We start from the raw sequence: 24,703 nt of genomic DNA, 5'->3' as shown, positions 1-24,703 counted from the left end.
GGGAGGTGGGGGTGAGGCAGGAGGGAAGGGTGATCTTCAGCCGCCACATCCCCAACAGCCTGCGTCATAGCAGTCCCCGTTAGCTGGAGTTTGCCCAGGGCTGGGTGTCCTGCCAACCCCCTGTCCTGCTTTGTCACCTCTTGTCTCTGCCCATGCCAGCAGAAGGGTCACACGTTCCCTCGCACCACCTTCTCCAGAGCAGACAGGATCTGCTCTCCAAGCCTCACCACCACTCGGGTCCCTTGGCACTGCTGCCCTGTCCCATGGGTGACGGCAGAGATGGTGGAGGGCAAGCACGGAGTTCTACATTTTTCCTGGAAAGTCCACGGCCATAGCAGCTGGGACACTGTCAACACACAGTGCTCAGGGCTGGTGGCATCCCTTTGTCAGCATTAGGCTGAGCTCAGCCAGCTTGGTGCCAGGAAATTTTATCACCATTAACCTTTGTGATAGGTGCACTCATTCCAGGTGGGTGCTCAGCAAGCAAAGGTCACGTTGGACACCAAATGTTGGTACAATTTCGAATCTGGCTCTGTGTTCGTGTCTGAATTTTCCCAGGGATGATTCTTCCCTATTCTTGTAAAATCCCCTTGGGTGTCGCGTGTAAGGAGCCCACCTGTGGGCTGGAGGCTCCAACCAACAACTTTCCCTTTGGCTTGACAGAAACCAGAGCAGGTTGCAGGGAGGTTCCTCCTTTGGATCTGTCTATGGGCTACAGAGCTGACAGAATCACTGGCCAGTTGTGATGGCTGAAGCTGGGGGATTGGAAGGACCCTTTCCAGTACCACAGGAGGGAGAGGCTGAGCTGGGGCTGCGGGGGGAAGGGAGTGCTGAGTGTTGTCTTTGTGGAGGCTCCAGTAACAAGAGTGGGAATCAGGATGTAATTGCCCTTCTAAAGAACATTCGCGGGCTCAGCTTTCAGACTCTCGTGTACTGAATGTTTGGGATGCATTTTAGTGGTGACTGCTCTTCCTTTGCGGCCAGGAGGAGGAAAGCTGGAAGAGGAAGGGTCTTGGGATTAGAGTCAGTTGAGATTGTGGTGGAAAGCAGTGGCTGGTGGTCGGCTGTGGGGTGGCTTTGATGGCAGCAGATCCTCCAGGTGTATCCAGCTGTCTGTGAATGTGGGAGAGCCCCAGACACTCCTGTGCTGACCTGTGGCTTTACGCTTAATTGCAAGGTGAGTTGGTAGGAGCAAAGGGCAGCAAGCCAGATAGAGATGTATTGATCTAGAGTGGGGAAGGTCACTGAGCCAAATTTTAAGCCTTTCTGCCTCTTCTGTGCCATGGAAAAGCAGTGAAGTTGATGCCTTGAGGTCTTCTTGTGGGAAGGGCGTCAGTAATGGCTGAGCCAGGGCTCCAGCCCATGCACAAAGGGAAGGAAAGCCGGATTTACTCGCATCGCTTGGCTTGTGGCTTGCTTGAGGGAGGCAGTGCACGGTAAGAAATGCAAATAAAAAGAGGATATTCAGACCTCAGGAGGAGGCGAGAAAGGAAAGCACCCCAGAAGTGCTGGCAAAGCCTGAAACGATCTTTAAAGAGCAGTGCTGTGGAAGGGGCAGAAAGCCAGCCCTTGTGCCAATCCCAGAGCAGGTGGGAGGTGGCAGCTTCGTGGAGGGGCTTCTGCCTGGCTCTGGCTTAGCTTTTCATGAACCAGGGGTCTGTGCTCCACCGAGCACGCGGGTGCTGCCGTGCCCGTTCCCACTGCTGCTGCCAGGCTGTGCCGCAGCCGCACACTGCCAGCAGTTATACCCCGAACAAAGGCGAGGCCAAAAACGGTCCATGGGAGAGGAGAGGTTACGTGAGGACAGAGCAGCTAGAAACGCCGGAAAATCAAGTTAGCCAGCTATTCTGTGACCTACTTTCCTTTTGGCGATAGCTGTGGCTTTGCAGGCGTGAATGGTTTCTAATTTTAGCTTATGGTTCATCAGGGAAGTCTATATATTTTTCTCACCACTGCGCTGTGTATGGATGAGGGGTTGGGATGAGGGCGGCGCTGGGCTGTATCCGATTTTCTCCGAATTCAGGTTTGCTGATGCTGAATGCCCATCATGCTGCTGTTCCCTCTTGTGACCTACTTAACGTGTATGATTTTAGAAGTTCCTCGGTGTCAGAGAGGATAATTATGGGAAATGTGACCTGTAATCCCCTCTTGCTACACTCTGCTGGACATGTAATTGATTTCCAGAAAAAAAAGGGTGACTGTACAGATTGTGCTGGAGAAGAGCGGAGAGAAGCTGCTCTTGACTGCAGTCAAATCCTGGGCTACGAGTCTGTTTGGTTGCATTTGGGAAGCTTTTAGGGGACTTGGATTGTAGAGGAACAGTTTATATTCAAGGTCCAGGTGCCTCCTCCCCTGCTGTGTGCTGACCAGAGCCATTTTATCTTGTTTCCAAAGATGAGCTGTGAAGTTGCACCCAAAAAGATACTTTTTGGGAAACCTTTGCAGTATAACAGAGAAAAACATACATTTGTGGATCTGAGCCAAAATTTCCACTGTGAGTGCCAACTCTACCATTTCTGGAAGGATTTTTGAGAATGGGAGTTAACGTTTTTGGTACTGTCTGTGGACTAACCTGAGAACAGACAGTGGGCAGCATTGTCAGAAGCATTTGAGTCCTATTTTCAAAAGTGTGCTCAGTCCTCAAAGAAACAAAATGATGTTTGAAAACAGTTACGGGGGCCAGAATTGCCAAGAGCATTTGAAAAGTGCCATGGGAAGCTCAGCGGACAGTTCTGGCTGCAGGGTGCTCAGGGCTCCTCTCCAGGAGCTGGTTGCTGGCAGGGTGGCACAGAGCTACCTGGAGAAATCAGGTTGGGATGGATGCTTCAGTTGATCCTGAGGCTGACAGCGATGGAGGCATCTGGGATTTCCTAAATTAAGCCCTGTGAGCGATTTTAGTGTCTCCCCTGTGGAGGAAAGCTGGTCTCTGCTGGGTCCGGCACCTCAGAGGTGGTGGCTGTGTGACACAGCCTCCTCGAGGGCTTTAATTTGCACCTCTGGGATGTGTTATTGTATTGACAGAACTTAGCTTTCTTCCACCTCAAATCCCCATAACCAAGACAGATCATCTGTGTGTATTTTTAGCTGTAGCTGTATTCCACTGGGCCATTCACGGGATTCCTTGCATCCGCCTTCCCTTGAAATCGATTGAACATACCTGGGCTTGAAGATGTTTTTGTGCTTTAAACGGAAATTTCCAAGGCCCTTGCTAGGCACAGGGAGGAGAGCAGCAATGCTCTGTGCCTTTCCTGGGATGCAGGGCTGGCCAAACTCTCCTTGGCAGTGTGTCCTGGAGGAAGCTGCCACCCAGCATCCCACCGTGGCTTGGCTGGGTGCATTCTCCTCCAAGTCACCTGTGTGTCCGAAGTCCCCATCCGCTCCTGGGCTGATGTGCACACAGAGGCACCCGTGACCATTGTGGTGATGTGGAGCCCACAGGTGGCCGTGTCCAGCTCTCTGCGAGCCAGATGCGGGTGGCTGGAGGCTCCCTGCGGCCCTGCCGTGCACCGGAGCCAGCAGGACTCCTGCTCAGAGGCCAGCAGACAGAAAGCAGCTCGCGTGCTCGTGTCCCTGCAAACCAGCACACGGCAGCTTCCTCTGAAACATTGCGCTCGTTTATCGGAGAGGGAGAGGTCGCGTCAGGACGTGGCGTGACTTCGCCCTCCGTGCTGTGCCAGGGAGGGGACACCTCGTGCTGTGACCCACCACAGTGTGGCCAGGGCTAGGACCAGTCCCCCCATGTGGCCCCTGTGGGTGCCAACAGCCCCGCGAGCCCATCCCTGCTCCGCTGTCAGCCCTCCGAAAAACTGGGTTTGATGCAGTGCAGGCAGTGGAAGCAGCAGCAGCGTCTGTCTTGCTCTTGAGATTGAGCTGGTGGAAATCAATAAGATTAAATTTTAATTCGTTTTCTGTCTTGGTGCTTGTTCCTTCAAAAGGGCACAGCTATCTATCTATAAATTCAGCATTATGCCATAAAATTGGAATTCAAAGGATTGTTTGGAACTTTTTCCACCCCCTGCTGCTGTTGTGTCTGTGCAGAGCGTGTTCCCAGCTATCGGTTTACCCTCAAATACCTTCATAAAGCATTAATGCCCCATCCATAAATAAGAGAATAAATAAATGAAGGCTTTTAGCATTGCAAAGTATAATCTTGCCTTTAACTACTCACAGACACTGAGTGTGACTCAGATCCTACAGGGATTTGATGTCTGTAGAACTCTGATTTTCTATGAACTCCTGATTTACATGAGAAAGGGAAGAATCGGGCCTGCCTCGTCAGCACGGAGCTGGTGCAGTAAATAAGACCTTATCAGTGAAAGTGCTTTTGAGCATTTAATCTACGGAGCTTTTTTCAAATTCCAGTTTATGTGGTAGTTGGGATGGGGGTGTTTCGTATTTGGCTGATGAAAGGGCCTTGTTTGTTTTGCTTTTGTTTCTAATAACTTTTATTCTGCTTCATCTGGGCTTGGTGATGCAAAATGGGCTTTTGGATAGTCCGGAGGAAAACTGGAAAGGCCAGAATTCAGATGCTGTTGACATTTCTCCATGATAGCAAGATTTCCAAAAAGATAAAATTTAAACAATTATCCTGGAGTCATTGAGAATCTTTTAAATTTTTTATTGGATTTTAAGGAAACTTTTGTTTGTTTTGGCGTTTTAATGGTCCTGGTGTCTGTTTCAGGATCTGGAGTTCCCAATAGCTGTATTGACTTAAAAGATTTGTTTGTGATTAACCCAGACCAGATAAGGCCATGTCCTGCATTTTCAGGGCTTGGAAGTAGTGATGAGAATTGCAGAGATCCCAAATCTGCTGGAGGGAGGAAGGCAGACCCTGCAACACAGCCCTGGCTCCTTGGGTTGAGTGACTGGAGCTTTCCTGTAACTGCTGCAGTGCTAAAATGTGGATTTATGGAAGTTTTCTGTGCAGTGCCAACACTTCCAGCAGTTTTGCAGCGGTGGAACGTTCAGCCGTGGTTTGCAGTGGCAAAGCCTTGCTGGCACATCACTTGAACCTTAGTGTGCCTGTGAAGGGCACCACAGCCCTGCAGACAACAGAGCGGGGTGAGTGTGTGAGTGGAAACCCAGCTGTGTCTGGGGGTTCCCCCACTGGCCATGGATGGGGTAGGAGCAAACCAAGGACTGAAACTGTCTGGCAGTGATGAGCCAAAGCCAGAGAGCAGCAAGTCGCTGAAATGAGTCGGCTTGTCACACTCTGTGTGGGGTAGGTGGGGACTGGTGTGGACACACAGCTCCAACGTCACCTCTTTCCTCTGTTTTCTTACTGATTGTGATGAGTCACTTGTAACCCCCACTGCATCATCTGCTGGCCCCAGCCTTGGGGATGTGGCTCAGTCGCTGCTGGTGTGGCAGGGAGATGGCTCCAGCTGAGCACAGGGAGGTGGGGGAGCGTGCAGGGCAGCTGCATCCCATGGGCACCCCTGGAGAGCATCAGCCCCTGGGCCAGGTGAGAGGGGCCAGGCTCACACCATTGAGGCTGACCAATGTTCCCTGGTGCTCAGGGTATTTGGGTTCAAGGAGAGCCCAGGGAAGGGTGCTCATTCTTGGTCTGCTGAGAGCACTGTGATGGCCATCCCTGCAGGAGCCTGGAGGGGGAGGAGTGTTGCTTTCCCTTCCACAACACTGGGGCTCATCCCACTTGCTTTGTGTGGAAGGCAGCAAATTGTTGGGGTGGTTTGGCTCTCAGAGGGAGCATGCTGAGGTTTAAAGGAGAGAAAAAAATAGTACTTGTGGTTGTAGGAGTGAAAATCTTTCCCTGTGGAACGGGCATTGCCAGGTCGTGGTTTGGTCCCAGCACATTTTGGCTGTACTGCTTTCTGCTGCATGCAGAGAGGTGTCTCGCCTGAGGGTTTCCATGATTTCTGCTGACTTCAGCCACACCTCTCCTGAACTTTGTTTTAAACAAAATCCTGCTCCAGCCTGCCTCTTTGCCATGCTGCTCCCCCAGCCCTGCCTGTCCCGGGGATGTTGTGGTGCCAGGACGGGAACTTTTTCCAGCGCAGTCTCCTGCCTCTGGAAGGGCTTTGCATATCTCTGTGCAGGACATGCCTGGTCCCAAACAGAAACCCTCCCATTCCCCAGCACTGCTGCCTACGGGATGCTATAAATAACCCTGGGAGCACGGTTCAGCTGCAGCAGCTTTGTGCTGCATGGAACCATGGCTGGAGTCGGTCCAAGAAAGTGCCGCCTCCTAATTTCAGATCCGCTTTCTCAAAATAACTCCTGTGTTTCCTTCTCTTCCATTTTTAAACTTCGCTTTAAGAAGAGCCCACGCAAAATCCCAGACTCTCCCTCCTCTGGTTTCGGTTGCTCTGCTGCCTCGTGGGGTTGGCTCGTCATCCCCACGGGAGCTCACATGGCCGGAAAGTTGCTCTCCTGCCTGCTTTCCCCTCCCAAGCCTATTTTAAGTTTCTTCAAAGGAAAAGCAAGGGGCTGGAGTTTGCTTTGGAAGCCAAATGCTCTTTAGGCGAGAGTGAAGATTTTTTGTAGTCTGCAGGGAGGTTTTTGCTGTTGGCGAAGATCTCTTTAGTTCCAGGCCCCTTGGAGGAGCATGAGCCGGGGTAAGAGCGCGATCTGCCTGCCTGTGTCCCTGCCTGTGCCCCTGCCCAGGGGGAGAGAGGTTCTGTAGGGGCAAATGCTGCTGCCTGCCACATCTGTGGGTTCCCTTGTGAATCCGTGGCCTGCAGTGACCGTGTTTTTGGTTTGGACGTGCTTCTTGATCCCTCCAGAAATGCACTTGGAGGTCCCACGATGAGCACCACTGCTCCTCTGCTGGAGCAGTATTTCAGGATTCTGTACCAGATCAAGAAAAGGGGTCTTTGCCTGCTCACTGTGGAGCTGCAGAGGGACTGTACAGCTGGTGGGGATCTTCATGTGTCTCACTAGAGGTAAAGGCTTGGGTTTGCTTCTTGATACATTTCTTTCTATTAAATAACAGGAATGCGGGCACGGGTGGGGTCATTCAGCAGATGTAGGATGAACCCCGTGGTTTTCTGCTGCAGGGTCCATCCCTAAGCATACTCCTAACAAAATTAGTATTGGAACCAAGTCCTAGGTGGCCATGCCTTTGGAAGGGAAAGGGTTTACCAGGACTGTTGGTGGTCTTCAGCAAAGGTCCCGCTGCTGCAGGAGGGCCTGGGGGGGGCTGCCTTTGCCCCTGAACAGTTTGAGGTTTGCATAAATTCTCCAGTCAGGCTTCGGGCTTGCTGGGTCCCTAGGCAGGAACACACCTCTGTGTGTCTGTCTGTCCTTACAGGTGAGCCCCAGTGTGGGGTGGGAACCTTCTGCTGGGTGTTGTGTGTTCTTCCCAATTCTGCCACCAGCTCTCACCTCGGTCTGCCAGGCCTTTCAGACAGCTCGTTATGGTTCTGCTATGGTCTGATAAAGGCAGCAAGGAGCATTAGCAATTGCAGTGGGTGTCAAGTGTTAATTGGGCAGCTTTCAAGATAGAGGCATTTCTTTGTGTACGTACAAAGATATGACGTGCTCGGAATAGCTTCTGCTCCTGATCTTTCGTTCTGGAGACGTGTATATTGCAGTTGGTTAATGCAAGACAAATTATGTCATTCTTCTTGATTCGCCACATGTTCTGCCTATGGTGGTTTGCCTCTGGCTTGTCTCATTAAGTTGTCTAAACATGGCAAATGCAGCAAGCTGAACATACTCAGCTTTTTCTCGAAGTAAATCTCATTGTACACACAGACCGGCAGCGTCACTGGTCCTTTGCTGTGCCATCCCTGCTGCGGGCATCTTCCACCAGCGCTGGTGCCCAGGAGAACAGGCCCATGGTGGGACTGTCTGCCCTAAGTGAGGCTGCAGTCTTCTACCCATAATTATGCAGACTGCAATTAATTGGTTTGCTGCTTTTTGTCCCGGGTATGCATCAAAAAAATTTAGGTAAGCTGATGCCTCCTGCTCACCAGCAGCCAATGGCAGGCAGGAGGGCATTGGCCAATTCATCCTCTTGGCCACTGATGTAGAGTGTTTTTAGCAGTTTTAATGATCCTGCCTCCCCTGAAAATCTTACCCCTGGTTTTAATTCTGTAAGACTTCTTAATGCCACAGTGTTGTTGTTCTCCAAGGTCAGCAGGTTTTACAGCTCGTGGAGACCAAACTATTGATCTCTGGCTCAGAGAAATTCATCCATTGTGTGATGAATTTTTCCAAGGGGCAGGTCCCTGGGCACACTTGGCTCATTCCCATTAACAGAGTCAGGTAGGCAGTGATCAGGACATCTGTGAACCCCAGGGTCTTTTGTGTGTGGATAACCAGGCAGGGATGCACTGAGAGCAGGGCTGCTCTTGTGTGGGGATGGTGCCAGGGCAGGCTCCCTGCGTGGTGACATTGGTTACATCTCTCTCAGCATCCTTGAAGTCGCTTTTAAGTTGCACAGAGGCTTTGTGTCCTCCTGAGCATACAGTAAATACAGGAACTGGAAACCTTCCTGGTCATGCTGTGGTGAGGCACCTGGGGCAGGCTTTGCAGCTGGGATGGGTCTGGTTTTGGCCAGGGCTATTTGTCAGGGCCTGAGCCCCACGGCGGGCAGGGTGACTCACGCAGCTGCTTGGGGTGACTCTTTCAAAGCGCACGCTGGCAAATCAGACTCTGTGTGGGTGCACAAGGCCCCGGCGAGGAGTCTGCACACCTACAGCTGCATCAGTGCTTTTGAGGACCTGCCAGCAGTGGGGGGATAGATGAAACTTTTGGAAACTCTCCACGGGCATGGATGTGGGGGCAAGTGACAGGGCCGTGTGCCAGCCTTTGGCGAGACATCCCTGTGCCGAGTCCTTGGGAAGCTCATCCTACCCTGAGCCAGTATGAGAGGTGCCTGATGCTGGAGGGCTTTGTAAGCCGGACCCCTGCAGCTGAAATCCCTTCCCTGCCCTGGGGGAACTTTGCCCAGGATTTGCCAAGCCCCACTGATTCTGCCAGGAGCCCAGACCCCAGCCCACCCCTGCTCCCCAGGCCTGGGGCTCAGCTCCCTGTTTTAGGCAGCTGGGGATTTTCTGTCTCCCTTACCCCAAAATAGCTAAAACTACCTATTTTATCTGAACCTCAGAAAATCCATCTCCTCATCCCCATCACTGCCAGGTATTTGGCTTTAGTGGCTCAGCCCGTGGTGTCGGCAGCGTGCAGTGATCTGGATTTATTGGACTGTCAGTAACCCCCCTGAACAGCCTGGCTTTGCGAGGAAGTGCTGTTTACTGAAAATGTCATCTTTTATTTAGACTCCTGCTACAGCCAACCCATGTCTTTTTTTTCAGGCATGTTTAATTAGTAACCACTGCACAGCCCCTGACACGTGTTCCTGGGTGGCTTTTTGCCTTTAATAAGCACTAGGTAGCCTGGCTGGGGGCGGGAGGGGACGGGGAAGGGCTCCTCTGCGGCAGGGAGGGGAGGGAAGCGAGAGCACGATGAGGAGCCAAGGGCAGCTCAACTCTAATGATCACATGCTGGTGAAGCGATGAATCCTAGAAAGGGCATCTCTGCGCGAGTGCCGCTCTGCCCGCCCTGCTGCTCGCAGGGCAGCCGCGCAGAGGTAACGGGCACAGTCCCCCTGCCTGGCACCCAGAGGGCTCGGGGATCTGGGTCACTTCCTGGGCAGAGCTCGGATGCATTAAAGTCACGATAACCCGAGTGCCGGAGCCCTTCGCCCACGGGTTTTTCCTGCGGGTCCAGAGGCTGAGCTGAACCTTTCCACCCACTCTCAGGCAGGGGTGGGACTTGTGATGGCTCTGTGGAGGTCTGAGAAGGGGTTTTAGCAGAGGGGAGAGCTGGAGCAGAGAGCTGCGACTTGTAACTGATGGCACGAATAACTTTTTTTCTTCCTCTCCCCTTTCCTCCCCGCAGAAGAAGGCAGAGGCTGCCCACCGGATCCTGGAAGGACTGGGTCCCCAGGTGGAGCTGGTGAGTGTCACCTCTGGCTGTGGGGAGCGGGAGCCGGGCCAGGTTTGGAGAGGTTCCTGGGTGGTGAGCGACCGCGGCACCCTGTGTGTGTGTCTGTCAGAAGGAAGTGTGCTGCTGGCCCGGACCTCTTGCTGGCACAGCACCAAGGCAGGAAGCAAAGTGACTGAGATGAGTACTGAAACGCAGGCAGACACATACACAGAGCCCTCCTCGGAGAGGGTTAACCCTTTGTTTCCTTCCTCACACGCTGCAGTGGAGCTGGAGCGTGGAAGGGGCTCTGGCACAGTCTGCCTCCGCTTGGGATGCTGATGGCTTCGTCTGCTGGTGGCAGACACAGCGCCAGCACTGTGGGGCTGCTGCCTGGTCAGCCAGCCTCGAGGTGCTGTGTGGAGGGATGGGTGCTTGGACTCTCCTCTGTCCCACCCACTGGAAAAGGATGGGGGTGCTGGAGGGTGCTCCGTGAGCACAGCCCGACTGCAGCTGCCACAACCTGCAGGTATCAGGACTCGCACACTTCCTATTTCGGTCTCTCTCATGCACAGGGAAGCTGAGAAAACAACTTAGAACAAATTGTCAATTTTGGGCTGCTCCCTCATCTGGAAAAATCCATCTGTAAGTTAAAGGACTGATTGCTGGAAGGGCAGCTGGAAACAACCCCCTGGGGGCTGAGTCCTGGAGAAGGGTGCCTGGAAAAGGTGCGTTGGCAGTGGTGCTGCTGGAAGGATCGGACCCAGTCTGACAGAGAATCTCCTGCTTTGCACCAGCCGTGGGATGCAGTGGAGGGAGCCGTCTGTATGAGATGGGAGCAGGCAGCTCACAGGCTTCGACAGCTGTAATTTGCACTTGCCTTGTGGAGGTGGCACTAATTGCTGTCTTCCCCTGTGCATAAGGGAGAGGTCACACGTGACAAAGCCCACTTCCTTGTTGGGAAGGTAACACTCATCATTATTCCTCTGAGTCACCAGGGTCAAACCCTTTTCCTCTTTCTGCTGTGAAGGTTGGCAGTGCCCAGGGTTGGTGCTTTCTCATCCGAAAGATGTTGCGTTTCCTTTCCTTTCCTTCCTCCTCCCTTGTTTGTTTTTTTTTTTTCCTTGTTTCAGTTTGTTGATGTTTTGTCCCTGGGTGTTGACACTGCACGATGGGGGCTGTAACAGAGCCCAGTGCAAACCTTTCCTCTGTCTCTGTGCCTTACTCATCGGAAGGCAGGGGAAAAGGGGAAACCTCACTGAGAAAACCCAGCTGGGCTCTGTGTGCATCCTGCAGACTGTCTGCTCCATCTGCCATGGGAGAGGCACTTCCTATGGCCCAGCCCCCACACCATGTCGGGCACAGCAGCGCCCAGGACCTGCCAGTGGCCTACGAGAGACGAGATGAATCGTCACAGCTTCTTCTGAGCTGGAAAGGAAGCAGCTCCAGGAAGAAGAGCAGCTCTGCGTGCTCTGCCCCGTGCTCGTGCCTGCTCCACCATGTCACACACCACACGCTCCAGCCCTGTGCCTGCCACAGCCCACGAGCCTCCTACAGGGAGGCTGAGCATCCTGGTGCCAATCCAGTGTCTGTAAGGAGAGGTGTGGCTGTCACCAGCAGGGCTGTGCGTTGCTGTCAGCTCTGCTCAGATGTCCTGTTCTGGCTGTTCAGAGAGCTCTGGGTGGTGCCTTTGGAGCAGTGATGGTGCTGGATGCCCACTGGCTCAGTGGCAGGCAGCGTGCCAGGGTTCATGGGTGAGGTGAGAGGTTGCAGTGGAAATCGGTCAGCCGTGGCACCAGAACTGCGTGCTGCTGGCAGATTGCAGCAGGAGGCCCGGGGAATCCCAGGAAGCAGGGATCCAGTTCAGGTCCTGGGAAGCTGGTGCTCCCCTCTGGGTCAGGAGGAGCTTGTGACTCAGTACACCAGGACTCTGGTTCATCCCTGCAGTGTAGTGGTACCATTTTAAAAATATCCCCATGTTTTCCCCAGGGAGAAATGTTTTTGAGATGCATAGTCTGAACCCTGCAGTGTCCAGAAAGCAATTGAGACCTTTCATTCTGTTTTATTTCTAAAAAGCTTTCAGTAAATCCAGGGCTTTTCCAGTAATAGCTTTGCGTTGCAATTGTGTTTTTCTAAAATGTCATCCCCCAGAGAAATGCATTACTTGTTCCTAACCTTGGAGAAGCAATGAGGATGTTTGAGCATCACCTTACCTATCTGACCTGTGAGCTTTGCTTCTGCTTAACTTTCTGAGAAGGGTGGAATTCAGAGCCATTGTGGATGGCTCTGAGGGAAGATGCTGTTTCTCAGTCTCTGACCTGTTGAGAATAAATCTTTAAGTATTTAGTCTGTAAGTTCTCTGTGGGTAAGTAGAACTTGTCCCCTGGGCTTCTTCCACTGCATGGGCTGAGTTACAGTGCTGAGGCTATTGTGCCGATAGAAATCTCTTTGAGGTGCTGGTGTCATGTGGATCTTGGTTTGGGTCCCAGAATTTCTTATTTCTGAATGTTCAGGCATTTCTTTTAAAGTGATGCGTTCCAGTGCTTGTCTGCTAACACTTAGGTTTGCTAGCTAAGACTTGAAGTGTTCATATCATATAGAGTGGAGAGGAATCATTAGCTTTTGGTCAGCTGGTTGGCATCAGGGCATCTGTGATGTCCATGTGCACATGAGCATTTTCTAACCCAGGTCCAAACCAAATCGTTAATTCCACTGCTTCTCCCAGGAGGAAGGTCTCTGTGACCTGCCAGGTGTGAGCTTCTTTGCTTTGATTTTTATGAGCAAGGAGGGAAGAGAGACGCTTATTTCTCAGTATTTCCACTTCCTGCAGTCCTCTTCCAAAAGACAGTCACTGGTCAAGGCCTCCCAGCGGATGCTGCAGTTGAGCTTTCCAGGGTGACTGTGGACGTGATGCTCTGGAGCTGCGGCTCTATTTCTTCTCTCTGTGGTGCAGACCTGCCTCTCTCGAGCTACGTGATGAGACGGATGTCTGTGTTCCTCTGAGCTTTCCAAGCGTGAAGCGCACAGCCAGCTCTGAGCCTGGAGTCGAACCAGCAGATCTGAGAGGATTCATGATAGAAACACCCCTGGGGAAGGGATACCACTGAGAAGGTCTTCTTTGTGAAGACCTGCTTGTTCCTCTCATCTGCCCTGGCTCTGCCAGCACAGGGTGGCCAGGTGTCTCCTGGCAGACTTGCAGCCCATCACCCCCCTCGCCAGGTAATGGACGCCCGGTCGCTGCCGTCGGCCCTGCATCCCTCCTGGAACACAGGGTTCATCTCCCCTGCCTGTCTGCCTGGGGATTACGTGCCTCTGCGTGGCCCTTCTGCCTGGGGATTACGTGTGCTTTCACAGTGAAGAGGGACACGGCCAAGGGCAGCCAGAAAGAGAAGCTGATGACCTGCTGAGGCTGCAGTGATGGCGTGGGGAGAGCTACACCCAGTCCCTCTTCTGTGTGGATTGATGTGGCTGTCCTGTGTGGCAGCAGAGTGGTGAGGCAGTATCTGTGTAGATAGATAGGCTGTGTGGAGACAGGCTGTGTGAAAAAACAAGCTGCTGTGCCAAGCACCTGTGGTGGTGAGAGGGAGATACCACAGAGGAGGTGGGAGTAGCACCTTCTGCAGACTGGAGGGGAAAAGGACCCATCTTTGTTTACAGGTCCTGTTGCCTCCAGTGCTGCTCACCTGGTTGAGCAGATGCTCAGCAGATGTTCTGCCCTTTTCCTGTGCTTAATCTGAGATGAAATCAGGTAGACCCAGAGCACAGTCTGAGCCCTGTGACCACAGTAGGAGGGTGAGCTGGTGTGTGTATCCATGGTCAGGATGCTACCTTCAACCAGGCCATCACATGTCCCTCTGCCTGTGGCCACAAGTGTTAGATGCTCACAGCTGGTTTGGGGAAGGTCTGTGGGTAAACTGCCTGAGTACTTGGTGATGTTTTTGTGGTCAGACCTGAGCTGTGCTCTTTAGGTGCCTGGTTGCTTGTGATGGTTGGGCTATGGCAAGCTTTTGGTTATCCCAGTATTGGACATGTTCGCAGCATCTTAAGACAGTGAATAGAAATGTTTAATCCTGTGCTTAATCCTGAGCACCCTGTCGGCCTGCTGATGTGGACACAAATGGTGGCAGTCCCTGGAGTGTGTGCTGAGCTGTTAATTACAATGGATGGGATTGAGCCTGGTCTCTCTGGCATCTCTTCCTTGCAGAAGTGGCACCCTCCAGGCTCCCAAGGGTAAATCCCTGGGAAGGGAAAGGTAGCAGGGGCAGTGACCAGGGATGGATCCAACTCTCCTGACTCCCTGCCATATCCCCACTGAGGGTGTGGGGGATAGAGCAACCCTGGGGAAAACACGTGTCTGCCGGAGCCCAGTTGCCCCTGCTGAGGAACAGATGAGCATCGCTGTACTCAGGGGTGCTGGGGGAGTGCAGTGCCCTGCCTGGGGGCCAACCCACCCTTGGCAACGCTGGAAACCCCAGGGCAAACCCTCGTCCTGCCTGCAGTTGCCTGCGCTCGGCTCGCCGGGAGGGCTCGGGCAGGCTTTTGCCGCGTAGACATAACAACTCGCAGCTCACAGACTGTCTCTTCCCGCTCCCCAAGCCCCGCTTTCCCCTCGCCTCCCCCGTGTCATATGTTCCGAGGCGCAGTGCGTTTTTCGATCGGTGAATAACAGCCGCGTACTCGCCGTGCCGTGTTGATCTGGACGACGTCGCGAATCGCCTGTTCCGAGCCAGCTCGCTGAGCGCTGCCTGCCCTCCCCCGGGCTGAGCCGGGATGCACCGGGACTCGAGCGGCGCTGCCGGGAGCCAGCACCCTCCAGTACGGCCGGGAGCGGGGCTGGGCACAGGGACGGGCGCCCGGGCTGCGATCGGCACCGAGGCGGCAGCGCTTCTGATGGGTTTAAGTTTCTAAATGTCAGACCGTACCATTTATGCCTTCATTTCTCTTATTTATTTCAGCCGTTATACAACCAGCCTTCAGACACCAGGCAGTACCATGAAAACATTAAAATGTAAGTATGTGGCAATAAAGCTATTTTAAATGTCAGGTTGGGCAGTGGACTGGAGCAGGAGGGGTGCCAGCGTGCTCCCAGACCCTGATTAAAGCTGCCGAGGAATTGTGAGCATCCTGTTAGAGCTGCTCCGGGTGCCCAGCAGTCAGGAGCTGTAGCTTAAGGTGGATGCTGAAGGTGCTGTTTGATTTTCTTGGGGGTGGGGTGGATGTGGATCCTGGCTGGTCCCTTGTTATTTTCCCAGAGAACACTTACCTTAAGTGCTTTCTTCTGTGCTTCACCCGTACCGAAATACGAAATCGGCTGCCAGAGTGTGTGTGTGTGTGTGTGTGTGTGTGTGTGTTTGCATGCAAGAAAGATGAGGTAAAATGAAAAGTTGCAATTACAATTAGATTTTCATGAAGGACCTCTTGAATGTCTAATAACAACTGGTTATTTCAAAGATACTTACTGAGACTTAGCAATCATCTAATTTGACTTATCACCTCAATACATGATTTAATCATCAGCATGTGTTTAATAACCACAGTGACTTCCTGAACATAGAAGAACTATAACAGATAATGAGAATAGCGATAATTGTGATTATTGTTGGAAATTTAAATAGTCAAACCAGATCTGAAACTTTTTATCTGCCTTGAATGAACTGATGATTGCTCTGAGCTGCCTGTAGCATGTCTATTTTGGTACCAGCTCGGTCAGCTGGTGATAATCATCTTTAATAATCTATTAACAAAAGTTAATAATCTCTTGCTTTTCAGCGGTATGTTAATTGATCCCGGGGGTTTATAAGGGAGGAGTTCCCGTACCTTTGCTCTAGGGGAGCATGGTAGGAGCTGGCAGTGCTTAGGGGCTCTCTGTCCCCAAGGGCTGCAGGGAGGAGTGTTTGCTGACGTGACCCCACTGCTCGCTGCCAGGCCCTGCTCCGTTCCTGCTCCACCCAGAGCTTCCTGTGTCATCCCAGCAATGCACTCACTGCAAAACATCCAAACCCAGATCACCCCCAGCCCCTCAGCTCCCACAGGGCTCAGGGGGTCCCTGTCAGTTCAGGGGGTTGATGATCGATAAACCATCTTGTGCAGTGTCAGGTGCTAGCCCAAGGACGTGCTCTCTGCATTCCTGGTTGTGTTTTTCCCCCGGCTCTGATGGGGTGTGGAAGTCACGAGCTCTCGGGGACCCTCTCTTGCCTTGAAGGGCCCCACAGCCATCCCAACGCAGGTGCTGATCGCTAGTGCTGTCCTTGAAGGAACGAGTTAAAAGTAGATTCAAGTATTTCACCCACTCTGCATTGCCCTGCCAATATTTGTGGGTTTGTGATCACATTTTCCTGTGATTTAAACGATTTCCTGTCCTGGGTTGCTGCCTGAAAGACGGGTGCAAACAAGAGGGAACTGACTGCGCAGGTCAGGAGTTAAACTCTTGATAAGAGGTGAAGCCCCATCAAACCAACCATCAGAGCAGGTGTTCCCCTCCATCCCTGCCTCTGTAGGCATCTGCAGGGTTATCCCCACCCAGACAGTGACAGTCCCCACGGGGCTGTAGCGGTGGCAGTGACAGACCAAGGAGAGGCTGGAACAGGCAGGCTTGGGGTTAATGTTCAGTGTGATTAATGCTGCAAAAATACGGGAAGGAAACCACACATTTTAATGAAAAGCCTCCATCTCCTCCTTCCAGAAACCTGGCAATTAGCTGCCTTCAACTGGTTATTGATGCCAGCCAAGCACAGCTACAGATCTAGGTCAGTGAAAGGCCCCTGAGCGATCTGGGCTCCAGATGTTGGCTGCTTTTGGCCGTGGGTCTGTCTTGGAGGTCCTTGGGTCTGGTCTGCACTTTGCTACTTGTTGGTGGACATGCAGAGAAATTGGTGTCTTTTCTCACATCTCTGTGTCCCTGCTGCACATTAAAGAACATTTTGATGGCTGGGAGGCAGATAGGAAATCAAGATTTTGGTGATTCTTCCAAGCAAATGATTTGGGGTCCTTTAACCAAGAGCAAAAGATATTAGACTTCTCTGTTTTGACCAAGTTATGCTTGGATGTTCACATCTGATCTACAACTTTTCCACAAGCTGAAATTGAAGATACTTTTTGTCTTCTCCTTGTTCTTAATATGTTTGTGCCTTTCTGCTCCAGAAGAGCAGCTTCTGCTTTGTAGCCTGGAGGTGGCTGTTTCCATAGAAGATGGAGTAAATCCTCAGGGTGCAGGGAGACACCAGCCAGATGCATTAGAGCATCAGGACAGCTGCCAGGACACCAGAGGTTATATTTTGCCAAGGTGTAATTGGATGCAGATTCTTCAGAACAGCTTCGCCCTATGCAGATTTAGCCATGATGAAAAAGCCTTTTGGCAGATTGCTGGAAAATCATCTGGGTTGTGATTCTGTCCACAAATCCTCACTGCATCCTGGCTGTGTTGTGCAAATGGAAACTGCCCCCATGTGAAGCTGGTTTGGAGCCTCATACCTGGGCACAAGATGGCCAGGCTGTTATTGTTACAAATACCTTTTACAGCTTTTTATTTTTTTTAAAAAAAACGTTTCCTAGTGTGAATTTTTTTTTCTCAGTTGAATGTTTGCAAGTGTCAGTGGGAAGGCATTTGAATATCAGAAAGCCAGGATTCCTCGATTTCTCCACAGCCATACTCTCTGCCTTGCAACACTCATTTAATTCTCCCTTCTTGTTTGCTTTGCTTTTCAGCTGGGATGAGTCACGTATGCTAATATAGAGCTGACTGGGGAGTTACTGGGAGAATTTCTACTCTTACTGAAATGTTACCTACCGGTCTCTTATTTTCATGGAGTTTTATGGCCTGTCTCCTATTCAGTACAGTTAAAATTAATTTCATGCCCCAGTTCATTCCAGTGTTTGCAGCTTCAAAAGCTTTTAAGTCCTATTTAGCTGCCTGGCTGTGCTCTGTTCCTTGTCTGCGTGGTCCCTTCGGTTCACCTGTGAGTGCAGGCTTCGAGCAAACATGGTTAATTTTGTATGCTACATCTGCCACGGGATCCAAGGCACCCTTGAGTGGTTTGTTCTGAAGAGCTGACCTACCTTTGCTGGGACCGTGTCCTTTCTGTTTGAAATATCTGCTTTGTTGGAGAGAAGGGCTCTGCCACTCGCCCATCATAAAAGAGGAGGGCAAGGTGGCATTTAGTGCCCTCATTTCGTAGGGATGGGGTGAGCTTTGCCCCTATAGCTGTCTTGGCCCTTGCTGTTTTTCAAGGTGAGAATTTCTTGGCTTTGCAACAGACTGAAAGTTCCTTCAAGATGCATCACAGCCCTGAGCACAACTGGAGACCACTCAAGTGATTCTGCATCAGTTGAGGAGGCTACAGAGACCCTTCTTCTACATTTTGATGAAATACAGCAAATGCAGAAGACGCTGGTGCACCAGTGAAGCACCAATGCCTCTGGTCAAGGTCTTTATTTCAGTGCTTTGCCAGCTGGTTGTACAAGGATGAGAGCTGCCCTTCCCTCCCTGTCACAGTAGTGACTTTGCATATTCCCCAGACTCTGGCTCCAAAGATATTAAGCTTCTTTCCTCGAAGTGTTTGAAAAATGACAAGATGTTGTTCACATGAGCAGGATCAATTACCTGCTGTCTGTCTGAAGAGATATTCTCCAAGGGGGCCTTCGTGTCTACGGCGGGAGATTCCTGCCCGGTCAGCCATGAAAAACAGCCCGGCAGGACTCTCCTCCCCCCTTTCCCAAAGCAGTCGTCTTGCAATCATATTCTGTGAGACCTGTATTTGAAAGCAAGATGCGAGCTTCCCTGAGCCTTGAAAAAGCAGACAAAAAGCCAAGTGAATAGCCCAGGGTAAGTACATGCAAGGTGTTGTTCACAGGGTTTGCTTTAAGCCTCCCCTTCCAGAACTTCTCCTTGCTTTACACTGAAATTCAGGAATGTAGGGGTGAAACCAGGCTGCATCCCTTCAAGATGCTTAGAGAGGTGTTGGAGAACCTCTCAGAATGTACAGTTAAAACAGATGGAGAGTTTGGTGTGATTTGGGTTTTCTCACGTGTCCAGATCCAGCAGCAGAGCTGAGTGCACTGTTAATATTTGCACATCTGGGTTGCTGTCTGCAGCTGAGAGCTTCTCAGGGAGAGGGCAGGAAATCTGCCTCTGCAGAATTAAAATCTAAAGTCAGGATTTTCTGAGAGGTTTCAAGACTTCAGAATCTCTTTTTGTTTTCTAAGTGCCCCCCCCCCCCCCCCAAAAAAAAAAAAAAAGCAGAACAGCTTTCTTCTGAAAATCTCAACAACTGCAGCTTTCCAAATCACTTGTCACATTGGGAAATTTAAGTCATCTTTTCATTACTTGCTGTTTAGGGGATTTAGTAGCACTGGATTGCCTCTGAAATCATAGTTGAAGCCTGACATGTAACACAAATGTTCTTTCAAACCCTGTCATTACTAATGCACTCTCTTTCAGGTCTTTTTATTAGTGCTTGTAGACATTTTCCTCATTAGAAATTCACCTAGCAGCTCCCTGCTCATCCCATTCAAGGTTTCTCATCTCCTTTATTCTCTATTGGCATGCACCAAGGCAGCAGATTACCTAGTGATGAATTACTAAAGGATGGAGACACACACTGCTACCTTCTGCTTCTTCCTCTTGCCAGTAAAAAGCCAATACTCATTTGGGGGCTATCTGGCAACACTTGGGCTTGTGCTGTCAGCTTGGGCTTCAGGGCAAGGCAGAGGTGTTTCTGGGCACCAGCAGCCTGCCTGACTGTACATCCAGAGTTGTGAACCTCTGCCACTTCACCCTCAGAGGCACTGATGGTGCTGGGGGTTTAGTCCATCCCGGTGCCCAAGGGCGCTGGGGTAAATAATGAAAGATATGCTTTGCTTTTCTTCCCCAGAAAGTGTTTCTAAATATTGCAAGGAACTACTCTGAACAGCTGGCTTTCCAGAAGCATGCCCTGCCTTGGGGTTAGTAGGTTACAGTGTGTTAGCAGCTGGAGCTGTGTGCTCCAGCCATTTCAGAGCAAGCAAGGGAATGAGTGCAGTGACCCGTGACCAGGGTGAGCTGCTCCCTGCCCTCGCTGCAGGGAGTCCTGTGGCTGGAGGGAATCAGTGACTGCCCTGAGCTGCGGCTTGGGATCCTGGCACCAGCCATGCACGGGAGCAGGCGCAGCAGCGGGGAGGACAGAACTGTTTTGGTCTCCGTTGCCTCTAGGCTGGTTTCACCTTGGAGTGTTCTTGCTGGGCTCTTCGGGTCTCCTGGTTTGCCGATCTCTTGTCTCCCTGTGCTTTGTTTGGCTGGAGTTGCCAGGAGCTTCCTCGGTTTCCTACCCTTGCCTGTGTGATCCATCTTGCTGTACAATGGCTTTGCCAGCTGCTCGCTGCCTCCTTCCCATCGCTCTTTGCAGTTTGGTCCCAGCTTTGTTTGCTCTGGCTGATGAAAGACGTTCCTGTGTAATTAAATACCCCTGATTAGTTTTGCTCAAATAGCAAACTTCCTTTCATCTCGTCTTGCACCGGTTGAAGGTCTCCACAGGCTTGGCCAGGTGTGCCGCAGTGCATCAGCTCTTTGTGTCCTTTGGGAGCCCTATCCCAGGGCTTTGGCAGCGTCCACACGTGGGTACACAGCAGCACCGACACGCATGCGTGCACCCACATCCTTTTAATATCGCAGCCTCCGGAAGGATCACGGCCAAGTCATTCCTGTGGACCTGGGCCAAGTAACTCAAAAGTCAGAGTTACAAGTTCTCTCCTTGACTGGCTCCATTGTGAAAGCCATGAAACAAAAGCAACCTTGGGCCAAGCCAGTGAAGGTGGAAGCAGCTGCTCCCGCAGGTCTCGCCTTGCTTTGCTCAGTGGGAGATGGGTTTCACTCGGCGGTTTGCAGACTGGCTCTGAGAACTGTGCTCCTGTGTGGGGCTCACCAGCCAGGGCAGCGGGGCAGGGGGAAGAGGATGAGTTATGCAACACAGGGATGGAGATGGGCTTCATCCAGTAAATGAATCATTGACCACAAGGATGGGGATGTGCCACCTGGCAGCCTCCAAACACCAGCTCGCCAGAAGCTGGCGGGGCTCTGTGTCCATCCCAGCCTGCCCCATCCTTAGGGACACCTCCAAGGATAAGGCAGGGAGCTCCCATGTCCTCCCCACCCGGCATGGTGTGACGTGCCAGCCCAGCAATACTTTAAACTGCCCACAAGAGTCACTGTTGCTTTATCTAAGGAGCGCCCATTCCTCCTGCCTGGGAGCTGCCTGATTTCTTCACCCCTTTGCGGTTCAGGTCTCCATCCGTGACGCTTTTCTTGTGCCCTAGAAAACCGCAGGACTCAGGCAAGGGAAGAGGAGAAGGGAGGAGGGTTGGCACCTTGCAGGAGCAGCCTTTGCCATGTGCCACTCCACAGTGGTTATTTCCGTGCCCGGCTCCCAGCAGACAGCCGTCACCTTCCCCGCCTGTGCACAGCGGTTGTGCTCGGCTCGGTGATTTGCCCAGGGAGCACAGCATGTGCTTGGGAGACATGTGGCCCGAATTAACCTCGCTGCAAACGGTTTCTAAGTAACAGCAGTACGTGTAGCAAGATAAACTGTGAAGCCTATTTATATTTACCAAGATTGTATTAACCTTTGAAAGGTTGACCTTATGCAAAACCAAAACAAAACAAAAAAGATAAAGTGGCAAAAACATTCAGGGCATGAGGGGGTTTGTTGTTGTTTTAATCCTTTCACTCTTTGATTACTTCAGCCTTGGTGGTGGTAAACATACATCGGCTTTCAAGGCATTCCTGATTTTTGCAGCTGCAGAGCCATTAAGCCTTTGCCTGTGTTCGCACTTTCAAGGTCAGCCGTGATGCACAACTCAAGGCAACCCATCAGCTGCGTAAGAGCTGCTAATTTCCTTCATTTACTCTCCTGTTTTCTAAGAACTTGTGCAGCAGATCAGCAGCAGCAGCGTGTCAAAGCCCGGGTTGCTCCTGGATGTCACACAGGCTGACATGGGGAGGGCAGGGGTTCAATTAGCTGGGCTGGCCCCAGGGGACAGTCCATGACCCCTTGTTGGGGACCATCCCACACATGCTCGTCATTAGCGCCGCCCCAAAGGTTTCCTTGTGTTAGAGCTTCCATTAGAATTGGAATAAACAAACAAGCAGTGGGAATGTGTGTGCTTGGCACAGTGACCCGTTGAGCTTGCTCGAACAGAGCTGAAGTCTTGGAAGGAAATGTGTGACGGGGTCCCTGCAGGAGGGTTTGCTGCCCACTGAGGCGCCACAAGGTGCTGGGGCCTTTGAGGAAAGCTCACCGTGTGTGATGAGAAGGGATGCAGGAGCATGTGAGGAGCTGGGGCTGGCAAACAGGTGCTGGAGAGGGACCTGTGGTTCCCAAGGCAGCGCTTGCTGTGGGATCGCCATCGTTCCTGTGAGTGCCGGTGCATGGTTCAGTGGTGTAGCAAGAGGAGAGTTCAGAAAGGGAAAAATGTTGATGCTTTCTGCAATGTTCTCCGTTCCTAAACTTAGCCAGGACTGCCCCCAGTTGTCTCTCTAAGTGAGCTGGGCCCTCTGCTCCTTCCCAAACAGTCCCGTTTGCCACTAATTGTGCTGAGGGATTTACAGGGGGAGGAGGGCGGTTTTTTTTTCCCTTCCTGCTAGCCACGCAGGAGGGGAATGAGGAAGCAGCAAGGGTGTCTCTTCATTCAGCTAAATCCCATAGAACATGCCTACATGAGACTGCTAAGCTCCTGATCAGTAATTACACACTGCAGCTCTGCCTTTAATCGGGATAAAAGACTTAAGGAAACTCCTTTGCCCCTGGTCTCTACCTTTTACCTAGAGATTTTATTGCTGTGAATATTAGCAACAGGAGCTCAGCTCTGGGGCTCGTGCAGGCTCTGGGAGCTCCTGCAGCCTTTTCAGCTCCGTTCTGCTCCTGTGCTGCTTCTCTTTGAGCAGTTACTTCACGTTGCCTTTAGAAAGTAGAAAGAAGAAGAAAGTAGGGGGCTTTCTGGGTGGTTGGGGTTGTGGTGGCCAATTTCCCCCTTGAGGTCCTAATTCTGCAAGTGGCTGAATTCTCCTGGCTGGTTGTTTGCAGCTTTGTTGGGCACGGCTCCAAGGAAGCTAGAGGTCAGGAGATAAGTGCTGCAAGCCCTGCTGTGATCCTGCCTCCTTATCAGGGCCTCAGAGCCCAGGGGTGAACATGTGTTCGCCGACATCCCCATCGCTGCTGACCTGGGCACCGGGGTGCCCGGGGTGGTCTCTGCTCGGGGGGTGCCACCGCCTCCTGCTGTGCAGAGCTTGGCATGAGCCCCCCAGCTCTTGGGAACCCACTGTGGTTTTGCAGATCAATATGTGAAATTAATGAAGGAACAGCCTGACCCACTGATAGATGCAGAGCTGAGCGTCTGCCCACGTGCGGTGCTGACAACATGGGGAAGGTTTGCAGCGGCACTTTATTAATTTAGTTCTCAACTTTAGTCCTGGTTTACCGACAGATGTGGGTGAAGTTCCTGGTTTTTCTCCAGGCTGGCTCGAGGTCCCAGATAAGAGCATTTGTTGTTCCAAAGTTGATGCAATTCCAAGTTAAGGTGGAAACTGTGCTGCACACTCCTTTGGGAGTGGGGAAAGCCAGGCTGTGTATTTTAGCCGCCTCGTCAATCAGATCTCATCTTTTTTTCCTCTCTTTACAGAAACCAGGCAATGCGGAAAAAGTTAATTTTATACTTTAAGAGGAGAAATCATGCGCGCAAACAGTGGGTAAGTGATTCCCTCAGACCTTACTTTATATGTAAAAACCAGCATAATTTATTATGTGAGAAAGAAAAAGATGATTTCCAGCAGAGAGGTGCTGGTACTCTGTACTTTGCCTGTTGTATTACTGTGGAATCTCTCCTGCTTAAAATAACATGTGAAGGAGAGGTCCCCATTCCTGCTGCAGGCAGCACCTCCCTCCACAAGTGCTTCCCACAGAGCAAACACGTGGGGTTGGCTTAATCACAGCAGAGCCCATCACTGATCCCAGAAAGGCTATTCACAGCATAAATGTCTATTTTGTGAGTAATTGAACCCTAGGAGAGGTGTGAAACAAGCTGACTCTGCTTCCGGTAAATGGTCTGGAGGCTGCTCCGATTCCTTCCAGCTGACCACACAGCAATGTTGTAGGAATTTGTGGTTTAAAACAAAATTCAAGCTCTGTGCCAGTTTGTTTCTAGGCAGTGTTGCTTGCGAGAGAGTTTCAGTGATCTTTAAGGAGACAGGTCTTGGTTGGGTAAGGGGCAAGGCAGGGCTGATTATGAGGCTTCAAAGATGTTGGGAAGTCCCAGTAAACAGAGGAGAAAGTTAAGTGGATTTCACAGAATTTGTGCACTTTTGGTGCTGACAGTTGCAGTCGCTCCTGGCAGGACCTGGGAGGCAAAGCCAGCACAGAAGAGAAAATGCCAGAGCAACCAGTGGCTCCCACCAGGAAGGTGAATTTTGCAGTGTCTTTCACTGGTGGGTGATTCAGCTCACAGGGCTTCATGTTTCATTGGGAAGATGTAAATACTGTCTCCTGACTCGTTGTCTCTGTCCTAGGTCAGGCTCAGGAGCCAGTGGTGGTGTCTTGAATTGGCAATGGTGCAGGTGATCTCAGTGTCTTTGGGGCTGCTTTTGGACAGAAGTGTCAAAACTGGGAGGAATTGTTGGAAAAATTCAAAATAACAAGCCTGGGAAGTGGTTTGAAGGCCGTACCTTTAAAAGTAACTTCCGGTGCATAGGCAGATACCACATTATTTTCTTATTTATTTTGAATAAAAGCATGTTCCTTTTCTCTCTCATGCTTTGTTTTTTGCCCCTGTTCCCTACCAGTATTCCAAA

The 24,703-nt window shown here is 51.4% G+C and overlaps 1 protein-coding gene across 11 annotated transcripts in view; it reads left to right on the top strand.

The window, feature by feature from the left end:
* NCOR2 (nuclear receptor corepressor 2) overlaps positions 1-24,703 on the top strand; it is a 230,434-nt gene that overhangs the window by 120,175 nt on the left and 85,556 nt on the right. For all 11 annotated transcript variants that reach the window (XM_048323240.1, XM_048323239.1, XM_048323236.1 and 8 more), the window contains 3 exons: positions 9,868-9,924; positions 14,847-14,899; positions 23,539-23,605. In XM_048323240.1, coding sequence (XP_048179197.1) covers positions 9,868-9,924; positions 14,847-14,899; positions 23,539-23,605 — 177 coding nt within the window. The remainder of the gene's footprint in view (positions 1-9,867; positions 9,925-14,846; positions 14,900-23,538; positions 23,606-24,703) is intronic.

This window comes from Corvus hawaiiensis, chromosome 18 (assembly GCF_020740725.1).
Source record: "Corvus hawaiiensis isolate bCorHaw1 chromosome 18, bCorHaw1.pri.cur, whole genome shotgun sequence".
In the NCBI taxonomy this organism is placed as follows: domain Eukaryota; kingdom Metazoa; phylum Chordata; class Aves; order Passeriformes; family Corvidae; genus Corvus; species Corvus hawaiiensis.
The sequence above is the reverse complement of the archived record's forward strand: the minus strand, read 5'-3'. Positions and strand labels throughout refer to the sequence as shown.